Source organism: Paramormyrops kingsleyae, chromosome 5 (genome assembly GCF_048594095.1).
Source record: "Paramormyrops kingsleyae isolate MSU_618 chromosome 5, PKINGS_0.4, whole genome shotgun sequence".
In the NCBI taxonomy this organism is placed as follows: domain Eukaryota; kingdom Metazoa; phylum Chordata; class Actinopteri; order Osteoglossiformes; family Mormyridae; genus Paramormyrops; species Paramormyrops kingsleyae.
In genome coordinates, this window is record NC_132801.1 from 25,271,561 (window position 1) to 25,292,286 (window position 20,726).

Consider the following 20,726-nt stretch of genomic DNA (forward strand, 5'->3'; position numbering starts at 1 on the left):
GCAATGGAGGTCATATTTGGACTCAGGAGTTCCCACCCTGGTGAGGCTACGTCCTGGGGAAGTACAGAGGTCTCCAGCAACATCCTCACCAGTCTCAGACAAATGATTGTCCCAGCCGGCCTGGTGCCCTGAGGTCACGCTCCCTTGAAAGAGCCCAAAGAGAAGGAAAAGACCCAAATAATGGAAAAGGAAAAGACAGGAAGAGAGAGAAAAGCACTGCTTTTTAGCCCCTAGCGTGCACCCTTGTCCGTGGCCCCTCCCCCTCTGCTTGCACGCACACATTTAAAGACCTGGCTGCTTTGTAATGATAGACACCTAAGGCATTCTATTAACCACCCTCGGTAGTGGCTGGGGGTGAGTCTGGGGTTTAGGGTCACGCAGAAGGCAGCGGTCATCTCCCGGTCAACTACAGTAGCTCATTTTTCAGCCACAGTCCCCCAGTCAATAGCCCAGAACGCGGCGCAGGCAGCCCCTATCCATTCTGTCTAATTATTATAAATGAGAAGCCACGTAAACAGCTATCATTACAGACACTCAGCAGCACACACAAATCCACTTTAAATGGCTATTAAGTTAAGGAGCCATCCGTAATCCCCAGCACACTTAAGAAAAAACGAGCCCCTTTTTTGTCATTTTATTTGTTTCTGGTCATCTTATACCATCTTTACCCTCAATCAGTTCCACCCACTGCTGTATCTTGCAGATTCATCCAGCTTTTATTTATTATTAGTCACTAGTGTCCAAACTATTTCCTGGTTAGTAATGTGTGTGTGTGTGAGTGAGTGTGTGTGTTTGTTTTCTTTTGGATGGTCCAGATCAAACAGAACAAGTGTTCCAATAATTCAGTGTAAACATCATTTAGTGGCTAAATAAGACTGAAAAGCCTTCAGTCAGATGCATTTGTGAAAGCAGATACTTATGGAGTTATTTTTTTAATGTAAGAGACAAAACCGTTTGGAAGCTGTGTGTTGTCTGTAAGTAGACGTGAGAATGTGTGTGTGTGTGTGTGTATGTGTCTGTAGTTAGTGCTGAATTGCAGTAGCACTGTGTGACACTGAGGATCATTAGTGTGTGACACATGCGTGTCTGTCCTGTAGCACCTAAGCACAATATCTACAGTAACAGCGAGGACTTCCTGTCCCCCACCCCCGCTCAGGCCCACCTCAGTGAGATGGGGGTGATGGGCCACCATGTGTCATCCCTATTAGCATTTCTACTGTGTGTGTGTTGGGGGTCTTGTAAAGATTACATTGTGGGGACCTGTTATTTTGATGTTGTGGGGACCATTTCTTCAGTCTCCACAAGGGGAAGCTCAACTTTATGAAAATATGTGACTAAACTAAACTAAAAATGCAAAAAGTCTTTATTTTAAGTATTTTGGCTGCTTATGGTTAAGGTTAGGGCTGGGCAGGGGGTAAGGTTCTGATTGTTGGGATTAAGGTTATATGAATGCAAACATGTGTATGAGCATGCATACATGCGTGTCTGTGTGTGTGTGTGTGTGTGTGTGTGTGTGTGTGTGTGTGCACGCATGTGCAACCAAGGAGGAATAAAGTAAAAAGAAATTCAGTTTGGCACCAGGGCACAGAGGGGAAAGTGGAAGGGAAGAGAAGAGACTAAGGCAGCAAAGATGATGAGTGGAGGATGAACGGGGGGAATCGGCCTGTGTTCAGATGCTGCCATAACAGGTGGGGGCACCTATGTCACTTACAACGGGCCGGGGCAGTCTTACCTTTTCAATGGCCACCACCAGCCTTCAGTCTTGCGAAGAATACAGAGCCGTTCCACAACAACACGAGCGCTCCAAGTGGTAAACAAGTGACATCACTGGCACGTAGATGTTGCCATGGTGACCATAACCCCCCACCCCTCGACTCTATTTCCTGGATACCCTCTAGGGTTCTTTTTGCTCCACGGCCCCCTCTCTTCCCGCCCCCCCCCCCCCACCCAGCCAGCCCTATCCACCTGCTTTTCACCCCATCAGCAGCGGTGTCATGGGGAGGTCAGCAGGAAAAATGAAGCCCCCGTGCAGCCCTGCGCCACTCTCTCCACACGCCGCATGCTGCCAAGCGCACAGTCTGCAGCCACTTAACTCCACACATCCCCCCCCCCCTGCACACAGCGCTGCATGTGGACCAATTCTCCTTACTCATGCCTCTTACAGCCCCCTCATTTACATTTCATACCCCCCCACCCCAAAACCACAAAAAAAAACCAGTAAAACAGACGTAAATGTTTGAATCGTCAGGGAGACGGACAGCTACAAGGAGAGCATTGTAATAGCAAATATCCCTAGCAGTATTTTTCAGATTTACAGCTGCCATCGATGCTCTGTAAGATGTAAGAAAGGGACCTATGACCTTGTCAGCTTTATGGATCTTTCTCAGCGGGGGGGGGGGAGATGCACTGGCTGTTTGTAATTCCTGTACTTGCTTGCGTACCCCTTGGCACTCTGGGGGGGAGGTGACTGGGACAGGACGGCTGTAAGTGCCGACACACTCAGGGTGCAGAACTCAAAAAGGCTTTTATTAAATAATCGAACAGGGAACGAGGCCGTTAAGGAGCTGTAGTAAACGCAAACACCTAGAACGTCGCTTACATGCTCACCTGCCAAGGCAGCGCTTACTATGGCTGAGAGATTGGTGGAGGCTCTGCCAGCCCCCCAGTCCCAGGCAGCCCCCGCCTCTGTGTATGCCACTCTGCCCAGCTGGGCCCTTTATTACCAGCAGCCTCAGAGCTGGAGCCAAAGAGGCATCATTATGTAGGGAAGTGCCACATATATCTGGTTGCCTTTGCGGAGAACCGAGCCCAGTGTCCTTGATGCACCAGACATCTGCTCACAGCTTGTGGAAAACGTTTGCCGGAGATGAGCCTGTCTCCGGTATACTCACAAGCGTGAAGCTACACTGGCATCCTGAAAATATTGTTCCTTTTAAGTTTTCAGTAAGTTTCGCTTTAGTCGCCCAAGTGACCTCTTCTATGGTTTAACAGAATTTAAGTCTGGCCTGTCCTGGCTTGGGAGTACCGCAGGGTTTAATTAGCATATAACTGACACCTCAAACACCGGGTGTGGTTAACATCCCTCCAAATTAGCGCTTTAAGTGAGTGATTAAGTGCTGTTGTTAAACAAAAACCAGCACACCTGTGTCCCTCAGGGACTGGCCACTCCTGCTTTAGGGGGATTTAGGGCGATAAGCAGGTTCCATTTTGTAAGGGATAAGACATCACAAGGCAGGCAGTCATTAGGGCCAAAAACACAGGGCAGAGAGCAGGAGCACACCTTGGACGGGATGCCAGATCATCACAGGATACACAGAACACACACCATCATCCACTATGAGCGGTTTAGAGATGCCTGTCTTTTGACAGATGGAGAAAATCCACCTAGAAAGGGGAAAAGATACACAAACAGGAAGGTGTGATGTAACAGTGCCACTCACTGAGACACCATGACATCCCCATATATTCAAAATAAACTTTCAGGTGAATATTGTATAGTCGGATTTATGTAAAAAATATCACTTTATTAAGCTTTCTTATATAGTAAAACTAGTGAAATAGCTTTATTTGAACACACTGTTCCCAGATGCAGGTATTTTAATTACTGCTTTTGAATAACAAAATAATTACCAATAACTGGCATGAAAACAAACCATCTGATGTGACGTGCCAAGCCCAAACAAACGGACAGAACAAAAGGGGGAGGGCTGCAGTCGATGCAGAACACAGCCACTCTCTTTTACAATATGTGTACTCTGTTTGAACTCGTCATTTTTCCACTTTGAAAGAGAGAGAGGCTTCATGCTTGAAAGTCTCATTCAGCTGTTGGCACGCTGGTGATTTAGAAGTGTATTAAAATGGCAATGTTGATAATCAAAAAGACCTTTCTCAGGGAGAATTTAAGAAACGCAGCACAGATGGGCTGGGGAGATAAATAAAATTTTCTGTCACATCAGTTGGGAAATTGCGTTGCGACACCCCCAGGGGAGAGAGCGCTTTGCTCCCTCCTGCTGATGCCCCCCGCCCTTCTGCTTCACGTTTTTGGTTTTTTTCTGTTGTTGTTGTTTTATTGCTGTCTAAGCTAAGTGGCAGGGAGCCGCTTCCCTTTAGACTCCCCGCTCCTTCTGTTTTTCGGGACAGAATGTCGCAGCACACCCTGATATTTTAGGTCTGAGAGCAAATTAGGTTTCTTAGGAACATAGAGGTTGCATTTCTTTGTCAGTTCCCTCCAAGCGGATCCCAGCTTTTCCGTCTTGAGTCTGGTTTGGATTTAAGACCGTTTCTTTGAAATATCCTTTTTTCATCCACGTCAAATTTCTTTTGCGCACATACCGAAGTAGCATCACTGATTTTCACTGATTTGTATTGTAGTATTCCTTAGTAGCCATGATTATATTACACATATTTCGATTTTCAATTTGGGCAAACATATATGCATGTATGCTGTCTCTTCACCACGTTAAGATTTACATTGTGCAAATACAGGTCATACATTTTCATAATACTTTTTAGAATGACATTTAAATCTAGATCCCGACCCATGATAATTTCTGCTGGAATCCACGCTTCCTATGTTTGCGTATGTATGAAAAAAAAACAAGACCGGCAAAGGCGCATGCAGTAGTGCTGAGGTAGCTTCATTGCGCTTCCCATAAATTCACGTGCTGAAAGGTGGAGCCATGTGTGCACGAGTGTGGCACAGATAGGGAAAGTGATTCCGTTATGACGCCAGTGAGGAGGTGCTTGACAGCCACTTTGATTTCTTACAGCTCGAAGGATAGCCAGATCTACAGAGACAAACTTCCACTCATGATTTAGCTGGCCTGTCTGCCATGGAGACTAATACAGTGTCACCGCATACTCTTCCTCTGACTGCTCATCCTCACCTTAGTCACAATGTCACTCTTCCCTCTATTCCTATTCTCGACAATTACCTGAGAGTATGCGCGTCTACTTACGAGAGTTAATTAGGCCGTGTGTGACTTTGTGGGCTGTCCCGATAGGCTCTTGGTCCTTCAAGATGTTTCTCAATCAAGCAGAGCGGTTGAGAAGTCACACATATCGCTAAAGTCATGAGTGCAGCAATTCTGAATGTGTAAGTTAGCAAAGAAATGCCTCTAATTTCAGTGGGTATGCATGCTTGAGGGGCGGCTGGTGGAAGGTATGGGATCTACGGCGCCAGTCATCAAGCTGAGGAGGATACAAGAGATGAAGCCATCCACAGAGTTTCTGCAATCCTTCACCCAGTAGGGGGTGCTATCCAGCCCACATTTTTTTTGCAAAAGCAGGCCTGTTTCTCATTTCTGCCCCAGAAGTTAGATGTCGTGTCAGAAAGAACGCATTTGAAGTGCCTATGCCGGCTAATCTGGGCTCAAGAAGGTATGTGATTTATGGAAGGAATATTTAGCTGTGCTAGAATCCTGCTGGACATTTCAGAAGTCTATCTATCCTCTCCTTCGCTCTTTGTTGAGTTGGGCGTGTTCTGATCTGTTTTTCATCAGAACATCCAGGTCCTGTGGTGTCAGGAACTTAGAGGAAATATATACAGTCCATAACATGAAAGGGCCATTGGCCCAGTACCGGGACAGGCTGCGTTGGGTACGTAGGGCCAGGTTGTGCACTCTTCTCCTGGCTCATGCATGAAGAAGCACCACACAGGCATACTGGAGAAACTCATTGAAGATGACACAATGTAGTCATGGGTAGCTTTCATCTTATACTGAATAGTAATAAACTATAATGTAGTATAAAAAATTGCACTAGAAGAAACGACAACTGTCCTGAAAGCTGGAGGATGTTGATGGCCTCCTTCGTGTGCCATGCCTTCTTCATGTCCATCATATGAGAGGATGGACTGCCCTCAATCAGACTTTCTCAATCAAGCCTCAAGCAGGAGGGCAGATAATCAACTATCCGGCCATAAATGATCCTGGCATTTTCCCTCTTATCATCCACGAGATATTTCCCTGATCATTGGCAGAGTATTGATCTGAGACTCCATTCTCATCATAAGCGTGTGTTGGTGGCTTCAGAAGTTCTCTCTCCTTGCATCACCGTAAAGCGTATAAAACACAAGACCAGACAAATTAAATCATTCCTATTGAGTGCTGAGAGGATCTCCGGTAAATCTGCTAGAATCTATGCACAAATAATCCCATGAGAACTGCAGAGCGGTGCAATAAGCACTAGGACATCGAGTCCATTATTCTTAAAAGTATCCTCAAATTAATGGCAACAAAGAAAAGATAATACTTTTGGTATGCATCTGTATAAAAGTTTACAAACATTTATTGTCTGTACTGTTAAACAGCTAATATACATTTCTGTAATTACTCCAACATAATGATAGTAATGCAATCCAGCACGCCAGTTTTAATAAAATCAAGTAAGCAATTAGAAATAAAAATAAAACACTGACTAATAGTACTAGTCATCCAGTCTTCTCATTAGGAAGATGGCTAAATGCTACAGTGGGGTAAATGTTACATTTAGTTATATAATAAGTTTTATTGTTTTGTGGTTAAGATGCTTGCTGATGGATGTTCATATTCTACAACTGTCTGATAGAATATTTACAGTGATAATAGGTACAGCATGCAACCTCATTTGATAATTAAATACTATCAAAGGATTTGTTGTGCCACACTCACAAGATAGTCCTTCCCAGCATGAAAAAAAGGATTTTCAGGCAAAAAAAATAAAAAATCTTAATGCACTCTGATTCAGCTCTTGGAGTTATGTTCCGAACAATGGTTGGATGTGGGCACATTTCTACGGGACATTTTGTGAGAATGACTGTGGGTCTCAGATAATAGTTATATTTGAGGGCTTAGTGAAAATATGTGATAGTCCTGATGGCTGAAAAAAATCATATTCTATCTCTAAGAGCTTTTGTAAGTGTTTGCCAGCAGCAATCTGACAGGATCTCTCCTCCCACTGCCAACCTGAGAATGACAGCTAAAAAACACCGTATGTTACTTTGTGCAGCAGCTACCAAATATCCTGAAAGAAAAAAAGATACAATTTTACCACATTTGCGGAAGATGTCCACTGCAGAGTATGGATGGGGTACATCGTTCATTAGCATTTTTGTTTTTATTTTTTCAGTTTTTAAGCTACTGATTCCCTGAAGGGAGGAACATAGAACAAAGTTGCCTCTAGCAATAAAGGTTCCAACCCACAGGACCAGCATTGCATTGTGCAGTTAGTACAGGCTGAGGGGTGCAGACTGCCACCTGATAAATAACCAATGAAGGAGCTGGATGGCAGCCTGGGTGCACACATTCCATGCTTTATTTTTAATGGTTGCATTAAAATGACCATAATCAACCAGCATCTGTACCATTCCACATGGGTGCAATTTGGCACCCAGAGATGTGGATTTAAATATTACCACTGCAAGTTTAATGTTGTTTTAATTCATTCTGGCACGCCAGGCAGTGCAGAGGAAGGCTTCTTGTTTTGAGGGCCGGGGATTTCAGCAGAAGCTGGCTCTGAGTTTACGCCCAACCCTACGCCTTTTCACGCTGCTCATCACTTTCCTTAGTTGCTTGTTAATTTATTTATTCTCCGTCAAGTGGCTGGGTCTACGCTGGGCTTTGGGCATCGCATTCAGCGTTTTTCCTAAATAGCCTTAAACACTGCAGTCAGTGCTTTCTTTGTCTTTAGGCTTCAACAGCACATTAGGGATCTTGGGTAATATGTTCTAGTTATTGAGAGTAATCTCAACCTTCACCTTGAGCTACTCATCTGACTTAGTGGATCCTCAAGTGCCAAATATGGCCGTTTCCTCCATGGTGAATTTTGAGCATTAAATGTTTTTTAACTATTGATTTGGAAGTGCAGAAAAATAACGAAGTATAATGCATGCACTTTCTTTTATCGCACGATGTTTCAATACATTTAGATTATATTAGTGTTTTGCTTCTCATTACACAAATGCCATTGGCTAATTCTATGTACAACTGTGTATAGAGTCAATGCTCCTGAAATTTCTCCAAATAAATTATATTCAGTGCAAGTTGCGTGTCATTGTAGACACAGGCATCTGGGGCTGCAGTGCCTAATATTTTGCCTAACGAAAAGCAAAGGCTGCATTATGTGGGCCATTGAGGTAGAAGTGGAATCTGGTTAGTGACAGGTTAACTAGTCTCCGTCTGAAAGGCCTGAGTGACTGTCTCGGTTTCTCCTTCTTCACATGCTTCTGTACTCACTATGTACTCACTTTGCCTCGTATTTTCACTGTCTCGTAAAGTGCTTCGTGCCTGGGCTTTTCTCACACTCCTTGTGGGAATGGCGGAGAGGTAGTTTGTGTATCCCTGTGTCGGTATCTGGCAGGTTTTAATTGTTCACTGGGAAGTCACAGTTCCTTTCCGTTACAGGAGTACAACATTCACGGCTGGTGGGTGGGGAAGCTGAACGGTAACATAGGGATCGTTCCCAAGGACTTCCTGCAACGCGCCTACATCGTGTGAACTACAAGGAGTAAGTGTACCTGTTTACATTCTCAAAACAGCATCACAAGATTAGAATTAATATTATAAACTAATTTTAATAATCATAATGACATTATCTCAAAATAATTGCCTTAATTTCCAATTTGTGAATTAAGTTTAAAATTTGAGCAGTACGTCAAAAAAATGTAGTTATATACTCCATCTGGTGGCTGAAAGTAAAACTGCATCTATACAGTACATCGCGAATAATTTATACGCTACAGGAAGGGTAAGTTTAGAAACTCGGATTAATGTTTAACAGTGGTTAAAGCTCTACAATGCATAAACAATGCATCAATGCTTAAACTACTTTAATGACACCAAGTTACTCTACAGGCACAAATACTTACATTCCGTAGATGTATACAATCACAAATATAAACTAGATCGTTTTTTCAAACCGAGCTGAAACGCTCTTGAATCCGCATTCTATCATTGTTGCATTTTCAGTATTTGAGGACTACATTTACAACATATGCTTTAGACTATTATTATACTGAATGTCCAAATTAATATACTTTTTTTCTATTTCAGGTCCGAAGGTTGATAATGAATATTTTTATGAAGATTCCACTATACCCAAAGAATTTAATACACTGTATGACAAACTGAGAATTTATTGTTTGTGACATGCTGATTATTTAATGGAAAATTTGTGTAAATTACTGTTCTTTACATAGTAATGCTTAGTTTTCATTGTGCATACAATTTACAATTAAAATGAAAATTCAGCTCTATTGATAATTCAGCTGATTGTTAAGATATAGAAAATATGGACATTTTTAACACAGAAAACATACTGTATTTTCAAGGAGCATATTCCTACGAAAGCTATTTAAAAAGGAAAAAAAAAATGTAATAGTGCCTTTTTAAAGAATTACAATATTATTGTTAGGGATAAAAACAGTGAAATCAGATAAACTGGGATGTACTTTACAAAGCAATTTAAACTAATGAAAGTAATTTAGAGCAACCGTGCTTTGTAAAATTAAATTTTCATGTTCTGCAGTGAATCGTGTTTAAAAATTTACGAACAAACGAATCTGTAAATACGAGAGGACTGCCGTGAAGGTACATAGCACATCAGACAAAGGGAGGAGATTTGCAGATTCAAATATTGCAGAGTAGTTCTTAAGTTTCTTGCTGAATTTGTTCTGCTGTAAAAGGAGCATTTTACAATACTATGCAACTGTGTTTCATAAAGGCCACTAGGTGTCAGCAGTGGTCTGTGAAGTAGAACTGGCACCTTTGTAAGATGTGAAGCGCAAGTCCTGTCACCCTTTCTTAACATTTCAATAGCTCCCCTGCGCCACGTGTGCATAAAATATGATTTCTTAACATTCTTTTCATCGGTTTTTTTATAATTATTATTTCATACAAAAATAAAATGGGCCTAACTGAGTATTATTACTGTGGGCAATGACTCGGCACTGACTCTTACCAGGGACAACAGATCCTACTAGTTTGTGCATGATTCTCAATCTACGACACACACCATTAAATCCCTTAAAATTATCAGCATCAAAGCATGATTTTTAAACCCTGAAAAGTCTCAAAACCGCTAGGGGCATGAGTAATGATTAACTTATCCTAAATGCACGTAGCCCCACGAGTCATACGTCATAATCTGAACACAGTGGCCAGCAGGCTGTTCATATTTATGAGGCTTTACCTGAGCTTTATTTTCTTTCAGACTTGGACACGGAACGTTACAGCAGGTGTTTGCATTCTTGCTAAGCAACTGAAGTCCTCTGCGCTTATAAAAACATGTTAAGGCAGTATAATCGGGAGGGGGAAAACAAATGGCACAAAAAGAGCAAATAGCTAAACGTAGCTGGTTTGTTTTTCCCCGTCTTCCTCCTTTCTAATCTGGGAACAGGAAATAAGTCCAGATTCCAGGTTACAATATATTCATACAATACCCGGCTGTAAGCTTTTCCCAATGCAGCAATACACTTTGGCAACCATATGTGCAAAGCATGTATTATCCACCAGCAGGTGACACACGAAGTAGTACATCACAATTCACAGAAGTCTGTAGTTCCAAAGAACTCTAATGAAGGTATGCAACATACAGAATCCAATGCTGAAATACATTTTATACGCCAGGGCAAAGTGTGAGTCCAGTTTCCTAACAACTGACAAATGCTGAGCAGTTAGCAAGCCCTTGTACATGAAGATAAAATTTTTAAAAAGTAAATTACAACATTGTGGCATCAAGTCGTTGACTCAGAATTTAGACCAATTTAATAAAATGTGCTGTGATGCAACTATTTTGGCTAACAAAATATAAATAATTCAAGTACCCCTTTAAAATCAATTCCACAACCAAAATCGGAATTCTACATGAAACACACAACTAATAATTCATCTTGTGAGAATGGGTGTGGCCAAACATATCTGAGTACCTCTCTATATGATAAAAACGCACGCTAAAAGGGTTCAGATATTGAAAACAAAAAATCCTGTCTCTTCAGTTCAGAAATTTTGGACAAATACTAAGACTACAGTGGCACATATAGACGTTTCCCTTTTGCAACCGAAGTCAAAGTAGTGAGACAGACATGTCAGCGAAGGAGAAAACTGACAGCAGTGAACTGGGTTAGCATTTTAGCCAACATACAAGTGTTCTACCACTAGACACACATTACAATCCAGATACTGAGTACAGATGTCTGTACCAAGCCTGCCCATACAAACAGCATGATTTTAAACATAAGCTCAAGCTGAAGTCCAACCCCTTCAACTGATGAGTAGTGTCCTAAAAAACAAGAAGCAAAATTTCACCCTTTTCATATTCTGTTGCTATCAACTCTAAAGGGAAACCTGGACTCACTTTGGAGAGCAGTCAAAGACATCTCTGACCAGCAGTCCACAGACAAGACAACTTCGGGAAGGAAAAAAATAATTCACATTTTCAAAGTTATGGTGTTAAAATGCAAAGAAACTAAAGTTCTCTGCATGGGCAAGGTAAAAATATGTCCAACTGATCAAGAAAAATTAACCAGTGTGATCATTTTCTGAAGCCAACAGGCAGAAAGCAAGAAGGTCCTGGAAATAGCTTCAAATTAGAGATATTATAGCTTTTTGTTTAAAGCACCCAGCCGTAATGGGTATCAGCTGTTTTCCTTAAGACAGCCTATGAAAAAAACACTTTTACACAGGTAGAGAAAAAACAGCAAACCATATACAGGTCCCTTCGCCACCATTATGTGTGCTAAGTCACAGTAGAGCAAAGTAAAAGCCTAGAATAGTATAACACATTTTCTCAAGAAAAAAACATGGCAACTCATTCACGACTGGATGCCTATCAAGTCATCACCCTTATATCAACTCAACTGTGAATCACCATAATAGAGCTGCTTTTTTGCTCCTGCCAACGGCAATTCTAATGTGTGTAGAGTATAAAGAACTGGTCTACTTTGCCACCCCTTGACAATATATGGACAGTGTGAATGAAGAAAGTAGTGAAATGAGAAGAACCTAAGAAATTACACACCATCTGCACACAAAGAGGCTAACTCTCAAGATGGCCTGATTACAACAGCAGTGTGCAATGCTACCAGAGCAACTGAGCCGGAACAAGAAGCAAGAATCTGTAGCATGATGAACATCACAGTACAATACTCAGAGCAGATATACTTTACCATCCATGACTGCACATTTTACCTGACCTCCTTCTACTCATTCTGGTAAACATGTCATACATACATAGCCTGACATACAGCTCTCCATTAAGTGCTCTCTGACTGGCTGTCAGTCTCGCTATGGGTATCGGTTGTGTTGGTCTCCTCCCGGCCATTGGGCTCCAAGATATCGTCCACGTCGTATTTATCACTAGTGTGATGGACATCATTCTCTTGACCACAGGGTTCCATCATGTGCTCAGCTTCACAAGCCCTATTCACATCGTTGCAATTGCTTATTTTGGTCACTGGGGCAGCTTCAGAGGCCATAAACCCAACGGCGTTGGTGCTGCTGCAGACGGCTTTATGTCTGTTCATCTTGGGGGGGTCCGACATATAAGCATCTTCCTCATAGCTGGCAACTTCACCAGTTGTGTTTTTGTGGACCTCAGCCTTACAACGTCCTTGTATTGAAGGCACATGAGGAATGGGGCTGGAAATAAATAGAAAAGTATGTTCAAATGATTAAAAATGAACAATTGCAGATTTCGCTTCTGGTTTGGAGATCACCCAGGTCTATGTCACGTCAGTTATCATCATACACATTTTCAGCTGGTTCCTAATGTCAATTTCACATTTCATTAACAAGTGCAACCTCTTTGGCAAAACACCCAAAACAACCTAAAATTGTTCTCGTACCGCACGCCTCCTAACTGCTGGAAAAAACATATAAAAAGACATGCTATTAATATTAGTCTTCAGTCTTTTGTAAATGCTATCTTAAAGTAAATGGTAGAATTCAGGAAAATCACCAGAAGTTATTATCACTTAATGGAAGATGTACTAAATAAAAATGACTTCAAGAAACATTTTAATACCAGAGGTATACTGAGAAAGAAACCAACCATTCCATGGATATCAACTGACCAAGAAGGACCAAGTCAAGTCGTGATGATTGATCTTGGCAGGTCATTGTTTATGTCCCAGAGTAAGAAGGAGGGCCTCTTGATCTGACCCTAGTACCCACCCACTCTCCCTCTGTGCTGTGCTAGGCTGCCCTATTCCTGTCCCTGCCTGGTCCCTGTATACCCTAGACAGGGAAGTCCCCTTTTCAGTACCCATGCCCGCATTCCAACCTAGAGACATGCACCTTTAAAATACAACAGCAGCTGTTTACCACTGTTCTGCCCCTCAGTGTTTGTGAGCTCACTGATATGTTGGTGATAACGCAGTGCCAGTTTAGTGCCAGTCCATTTTTTACCTTTCCCTAGCTGTAGTCTGGCTATTCCTGGACAAACACTTCACCTTTTTAGTCCTTAGACTTACTAAAAAGAAATAAATTATTTCAAATGCCAAATATTTATCCCCTTTATAATGAGGTCTTCCGCCAAAGGCAAAATGACTCATTTTTAGTTCATCATGAACACATGCAGTCAGGAATGGTAAAACAAATATGTATCATTATGGCTAATTTTCTGCTTGAGTGGCTATGTGCACTCTTCTGACACAAGTTCTAAATTACTGCCACAAAACCTATTTTCTGAAATGTATTATTATACTAATTATGTACTAATTATTATACCATTATACTATATTAGCATAACATCATTATACCAATATTTGCTTTTCCATTTTTGTCAATGCAATATGTGCTAAAAACAAAACTGAAGGGAACTAACTTAGTTCTACAATTTAAAAAAAAAATGGAATAAAAGAACGTAACCAAAGTGACATTAAATGTGGAATTTACACAAAGGTGCTAAATATCAATAGATGTAACCCTAAGTTTAACAGATCGATCAGATACTACTGAAAGCAGAGGCATCAGTGACCGACAAGCAGTCACTCTGCTCTTCCTTATCTGTACGCTGTTCTGTCTAATGTAACACACAAGTACAGGAAGCCTGGAGTCAGAAAGCAGAGTAAACGGTTGCATCATTACAGCAGCAGCCGCCAAGGGATTTTGCCCAGAGGCGTCCAAACCAGACACAGATCCTTAACCTACCCGGCACCGCAATAGCTCGAACATAACGAAACTCTTTCTGGCTTATAGTAGAACCAAACCAAATAAGATCCACTGCGTGATTTTGTTGTCCTGTCTTGTACATATTTATCCAGATATTTCAGCCTTCCACTGTAGCATACCTGTCTGCTGACTCATAAGAAACTGTAAGCAGGCTGTCCTGCCAGGTCCCGCCCTCCTCCTGAACCCAGCCTCGATTGGAGGAGGCGTATGTCAGGATGGCTTCTGTCACTGTATAGGGAGTGAGTCCCTGCACGCAGTCTTCAATGTGTCCCAATGGCAGCTGTGTTTGCAGGAAGAGATGCAACTGGCTGTCCGACAAGCACACTGTCATGCTCAACACCCTACAGGTGCATACAAAAAAAAAAAACAAAAAGAAACAGGAAAAGTTTAAAAATAATTTTATCTCCACCTACATGACTCAGCATTAGGTCTGAAGACTCTTTTTAATTAAACGTGATATTTTCATAAAAGCTGTAACAATATGAATCCATTACTCACAACTGCTGAAATCAGAACACTGGTTCTGGTGATATTCTGATTTGTGGCTAAAATGCTAATATGCTAACATTATGCATAAATGCAACATATTTCACCCAAACATCAATTTTTTCTGAAACATCAACATTTTAATATATTGTATATTTTGGGCTTTGCCTTTGTAAAGGAGCAGGAAATAATTTACTATGAAAGAATAACTGATCAATACAGCAAACACTGGAAGAGTGTTTTGTCTGCTGCTACAATTGCTAAACATAAAATTACACAGGCGGAGTAAATTATTATTACTCTCCAACTTCCATCTATCCAGCCATTTTGTTGTCCTGTTCAAGGTTGTGGGGGGTCTGGAGCCAATCCCAGAGGTTACGGGCACAAGACAGGGAACAACCCAGGATGGGGCACCAACCCATCACGGGGCACACACACACAATTCACTCACACAGGCACACCTACGGAAAAATTATTATACTCTCTAACTTCCCAAAACAAAACAAAAAAAACTTTATGTCCAATTATTTGCTATTCATATACATCTAAAACTGAAAAATTTGAGATTTAGCTGGTTAAATAGAATCGTGTTTAATGCCATTTCAAGCAATTGCCCATTTTATATATCTATATTAATATCCCCAATTAAAGCTAATCTGCAGAAATCTTTAGTACTGATCTGAAAAATCTGAATGTAGACACAGGGATACGTCACACTCTCTAAGAAGTTCACTGTCATTGGATGATGTTGTCTGAGTGGGTTAAGGCTGGTAATGTGGAAGGTACCAACTTGTCCAAGAACTGTTGAAGGCCCTTCCGGCGCCTTTCTAGGAAGTCCTCATTGTTGAAATGAAAGAAGGAATTCTTGCCGGGCAGCTCAGGAACAGGCCTTCAGCAAACAGAGAAAGTGTCCAGAGGGATTAATTTACACAGAACTGCTGGCACAGTGCAGTGACATTCAAACTATTAAATCAGATTTTGAAGACAATTAAAATGAAAGTTAAAAAACGAAAGGCAAAACTGTACATGTACAAATAATCTTGATTTATAATTATATTCTGATTAATTAAACTGAAGATTTACTGACTAATAATACCATGCAATACCAGCTGCAAAAGAACTGTACACACGTGATTCCTGTTAACGGAATAACCACATTTCCATTCACAGGCCAGCTGCATACTCACAGCAGGCCTGCATTTCCTCTTTATAGAAAAATCACATTCCCATTCACAGGCCAGCTGCATACTCACAGCAGGCCTGCATTTCCTCTTTATAGAAAAATCACATTCCCATTCATAGGCCAGCTGCATACTCACAGCAGGATTGCATTTCCTGTTTATGGAATAACCACATTCCCATTCACAGGCCAGCTGCATACTCACAGCAGGTCTGCATTTCCTGTTTATGGAAAAATAACATTTCCATTCACAGGCCAGCTGCATACTTACAGCAGGCCTGCATTTCCTGTTTATGGAATAACCACATTCCCATTCACAGGCCAGCTGCAAACTCACAGCAGGTCTGCATTTCCTGTTTATGGAAAAATAACATTTCCATTCACAGGCCAGCTGCATACTCACAGCAGGCCTGCATTTCCTGTTTATGGAATAACCACATTCCCATTCACAGGCCAGCTGCAAACTCACAGCAGGTCTGCATTTCCTGTTTAAGGAAAAATAACATTCCCATTCACAGGCTAGCTGCATACTCACAGCAGCCCTGCATTTCCTCTTTATGGAATGACCACATTCCCATTCACAGACCAGCTGCATACTCACACCAGCCCTACATTCTTCTGAAGTTTCTTCTTCAGCCAGACAAACTCGCTGTAGCGCCGGCGCACACAAGAAGTCTTTGCTGTGAAGGCCTTACTGTTGGTCTGAGTAGAAGGAGGAAATAAACTCAGTACCTGGAATAAATAACACCTCAGACATTAATTGTCACTAATTTTCAATAGGGTTGAGTTAGCCGTATTAGCATTATTTTCCGAGTGTGCACAATTGCAGGGGACTAGAATGGTGCACTCAAATGCCAGTGTGCATCCTCCAGTGAAGATCTCTGCCAAGTGATGACATTTATGAATTAGAAAAAAGTGAATAGTGGTACTTTATTCATCTCCATGAGGAAACTGGGTAGTCTTCACATATCTCAGTTCCATGAGGTCCGCTGGCATCCAACACCCCTGGGGCAGTTGGGGTTAAGCGCCTTGTTCAAGGACCCAACGGTGATGCTACTGCTCTACCAGCTAAGGGATTTGAACCCATGACTTTACAGACACAGGGACAGATCCCTACCCTACTAACATTTTCATACTAGCAAAAAATAAATCTCCCAGAAATCAATATAGGCATTAATGCAATACCATGTAGTGCACCATAATAGTGCAGATATAATTTTTTTGTATGTTTTTACATATATTGTGTATACAAATTAAGTGATACTTTAGATGTTTTTTTCTTAACAGAATTAGAGGTAAACATGTTGAAACCCTCTCTGGCATCAATACCCAGACTGCAAGAATTCCTATCCATTGCTGATAATCTGTTCAGTAACAGATCCCTTTAAAAAATGCTAAATCTCTCTTCTACTACTAGTCATCCTCTATAAGTACTTCAGTTTACACTTATAATCAAAGAAAAACCAAAACCAAGAAAACATTTTATTGGTCATATTTCTCTATTTATTCCTTCACTGCTAAATATAAATAGCTGGCAGTAAAAGTCTTCCTGTCTTATAGGAGCAGGCAGGAGTGAGGCCGGGGGCCGCGGAAGAGGGCCACACTGCATTACCTGCTTAGATATACCCTCCCCCGGCATTTGGAGATTTAAGTACAAGCCACTGGGCAAGTGAAATCACATCCATACAGATGATCTCATCGGGAACTTACATTGCTAAATAATCACAATTAGCTACCAAAAAATGGCCTGATTTGTACCACACCTGGGAACCCCTCCTCCCAACAGCTGGGCTTGTCCTGGTTTCAACTAATATAGCAAGGAACAATTGTAAAATAAATTTTAAAAAAGGAATACCAAACTTGACTGAGAACAACCCTATCAGGACTGATCTACACATCGTCATACCCCGCTGAGGCAGTAAACTGTCAGCGCTATGACAAATATACAAGAGTCCAGCAATGTTTCAGAACTGCTACTGGTACTACTACTGCTTCTCCCATTGTGCGCCCCTAAATCCATGCAGCAAGCATCTTTGAAGGCAGCTACCTACAGTGTGAATTTGACAGAACTGGGGCAAGTGCACAGCAGCACTCTCAGCTATGGCAAATTCAAGGTCATACCCAAACAAACTCACACTTCCCCTAAGGCACAGCAGGGACCGGCGAGATAAAAAACTGGAAACACCTGTGCTCACTTCCAGTCCCATAAGCACATTCCTGTGTGACAGAAGACACAAAACCTTCTCTTCGGTCAAGAAAAAAGTTACCCCTACATGCCTATTTGCCTTTAGGTTAAAAAAAAAATCAAATAAACAAACAAACAAATAAGTAAATTAAAAGGACGCTGCTCACAACGAGACTGCAAATCTTTTCAAGCTCAAACAGTTATGTTGATTCATCCTCTTATGAATTAAATGCATAGTAGGTACTAATATCACGATTTCACAGGGGACGTGATTACACAAAGTTATTAGCAGGCAGGTTTCTATATCTCCCTATTTCAGAATTACTGGTAATCAACAATATCAGGACTCTGGACTAACGATATCTGACAGTGACTACCCTGCAATTTTCTCCTTTATTTTTATGTTTATTTTTTGTGTTTATGCTACATACAATGGAAAATAAAGTGTTATGAACTGGTTTTCAGTTCAGCTTTCTGGCCTTCATTTCCAACACAATTGGAAGAAAAAAAAAAACACACATACAAGCTCTTGCGTTCACATGTTACAAGGAGATACACAAAAAGCAGCCCCAACATGTGAAGGTTCATTAAAATTTAAAAATTTCTACCTCATGGTCTTCGCTCTATGACACTTTTTAAAAATATAATTGTTTTTAATATCTCCCAGCCAAAATCTGAATATATACAAACAAACCTCTAAGCCAGTAAGGTCCATTCTTAAATTCTGATTCTTAGATCAAGAATCAAAAAGACTTAATGGATTCCAGTCCCTGGAGCAACTGGGGTTAAGGGCCTTGCTCAAGGACCCAACAGTGAACAGCATAGTACGGCATTAAGATACTCACATGAAGAAATATTTTAAAATCCACATAGGAGTTCCAGGAACCCTCATTTTGTACTCGTGGGTCTTGGACCCGTACAGCAACAAACTCCTGCAAAGACACACAAAATGGCGAGAGCTGACAAGGGTATATGCTTTTATGGATTAGTTCTGATAAACCAATCTTTCAATTTCAGACTTGCATATTTTAGTTTATGCTTAGTTTTTGCTTATTCAGAACAGTTATACCTCCCAATACCATAAGTCAATGGAATAAACACAAAACAAGCAGAAAACAGAACCCAGAATTTTAAATCGGTTTAGCATTTAGCTATAAAACTGCTAAAAAGTACACATTACTGTAAAATTAAATCTTACTTATTAGGTATACGATTCAATAAGCTGGAGGATAATGTTATAAATTTCACCCAAGAGTTGTTAATACCCATGTATTAACAACAAGTTGTTAATACCCATATATAAGAGACACTTTCAAGTATTACAAGACTATTCTATGGCAACAGTAGTTTTTTCGTAATATTAAACACCCCTGGATCAACTTCAAGCGCAACAGAGAACGGTACTATCCACTCAAATGTTCTTGATCCTGGAAATTTTAAAAGACGGGGCATCTTACGTCTTCCTCCTCACTCTGGATCATCCTCACCAGCCGTTGTACAGCATAGGTAACATCTGTAGGAAAACCAATGAAAATCAACACATCTACGTACAAATCATGCAGCAGACTTGAACATCGTGTTCTTTATAAAAGTTATATCACAAAGTAAAGTACGTAACATAACATGTGGATGTGATCTCCCCCAGTTATTGTGTAGGCGTGACGCCATACCGAGCTGTGACACACATGGCTATCCGTGTGACAGCATGTGGGAATGACAAACGACAATGACCCCAAAATGCAGTGTCAGCATGTCGACATTAATATTAGCTCTTAGTGACACCTCAGTAATATTTTATATGAGCAGCTGTTAGTTTAATATCTAACTATAATCTTAACCATATTAAAACAGTGGTCTTAATCCATGATACCAATATGCTGAAATATAACCAATACGTGGCTAATAACGTTAAATCTATTTAATAAACGAAAATAATGCCAAATTCCTTATGACAAGGATTAACGTACTCCCGAACAACAGCTTGTGGCTAATCCTTCCTATAATGTGCCCAATAGTTCCCGATAGCTCTGTACTTTCACACCTTCGACATTCTAAGGACTTGTGGGCGTTCTCTCCTTTTATAGACTAATATCACATAATAATACAGTTCAGTTTACATGAACTAAGAAGCTAAAATAATACGAACGTATCCCACCTTTAGCCGATTGTTTGTAGCAAATGTAAGAGACTATCACCTTTAACTCCTGAGTTGATAGCGAACACAACAGAGGACTTCCGGAACAATGCATTCTGGGACGTGTTGTCCTTCAGGTCTGTCCCCCCAGACCGTGAAATTCCGTACTCCATAGCGCCGTTCTTAGCCTGTATGCGTTCACTACCCCAAGTGTAGAACCCTAGAGATAACATTTAAGTATGAATTTAGCTTTAGTTTACCAGAGGTACTGTAGTGTACACAGGGGGCGTGGTTAGATATTCTTGTCCCCTCTGACAAGATGTCACCCCTCTGTACTTTTTTGCTTGGGACAGAGGGGCATTCCGATTATATTTTCTCAGTTGTGGTGGTGCCCTGGCGGTACATTTTGGGGCTCCTTTAAAGGAAAAAAAATGTTCAAACCGTCTAAAATGCAACAGAAAATAACAATTACATGTTACACTTCCTACATATAACTAGAAGTTAAAATCACACAGCTGACATTTATGCCCAGCACAAGATGAGAAACAAGCCCCCCCACCAAGAAAACAGGATTTGTGGGCGTTTGTTTGCACA

General features: G+C 41.1%; 2 protein-coding genes across 4 annotated transcripts in view; one reads left to right on the forward strand and one right to left on the reverse strand.

Annotated features, from left to right (window-relative positions):
* The window catches only part of skap1 (src kinase associated phosphoprotein 1), a 135,596-nt gene extending 125,699 nt beyond the window's left edge, over positions 1 to 9,897 (forward strand). Inside the window, exons 12-13 of the mRNA XM_023814317.2 lie at positions 8,382 to 8,484; positions 9,030 to 9,897. Of these exons, the coding sequence (XP_023670085.2) occupies positions 8,382 to 8,474 (93 nt within the window). The 3' untranslated portion in view covers positions 8,475 to 8,484; positions 9,030 to 9,897. The remainder of the gene's footprint in view (positions 1 to 8,381; positions 8,485 to 9,029) is intronic.
* Positions 9,898 to 10,146: 249 nt separating this feature from the next.
* On the reverse strand, positions 10,147 to 20,422 carry LOC111856880 (sorting nexin-10-like). 3 transcript variants are annotated; one of them, XM_072712461.1, is made up of 7 exons: positions 20,194 to 20,422; positions 19,456 to 19,511; positions 18,844 to 18,930; positions 16,415 to 16,515; positions 15,424 to 15,522; positions 14,267 to 14,488; positions 10,147 to 12,614 (listed from the first exon to the last, which is right to left on the reverse strand). In XM_072712461.1, the coding sequence occupies exons 1-7, from the start codon at positions 20,363 to 20,365 to the stop codon at positions 12,230 to 12,232; spliced, it is 1,122 nt and encodes a 373-aa protein (XP_072568562.1). In that variant the 5' UTR covers positions 20,366 to 20,422; the 3' UTR covers positions 10,147 to 12,229. The 3 variants fall into 3 exon arrangements, with proteins under 3 accessions (XP_072568562.1, XP_072568563.1, XP_072568565.1); XM_072712462.1 differs by having other exon boundaries at positions 20,154 to 20,416; XM_072712464.1 differs by lacking the exon at positions 20,194 to 20,422 and adding an exon at positions 19,969 to 20,147.
* Positions 20,423 to 20,726: the final 304 nt, after the last annotated feature.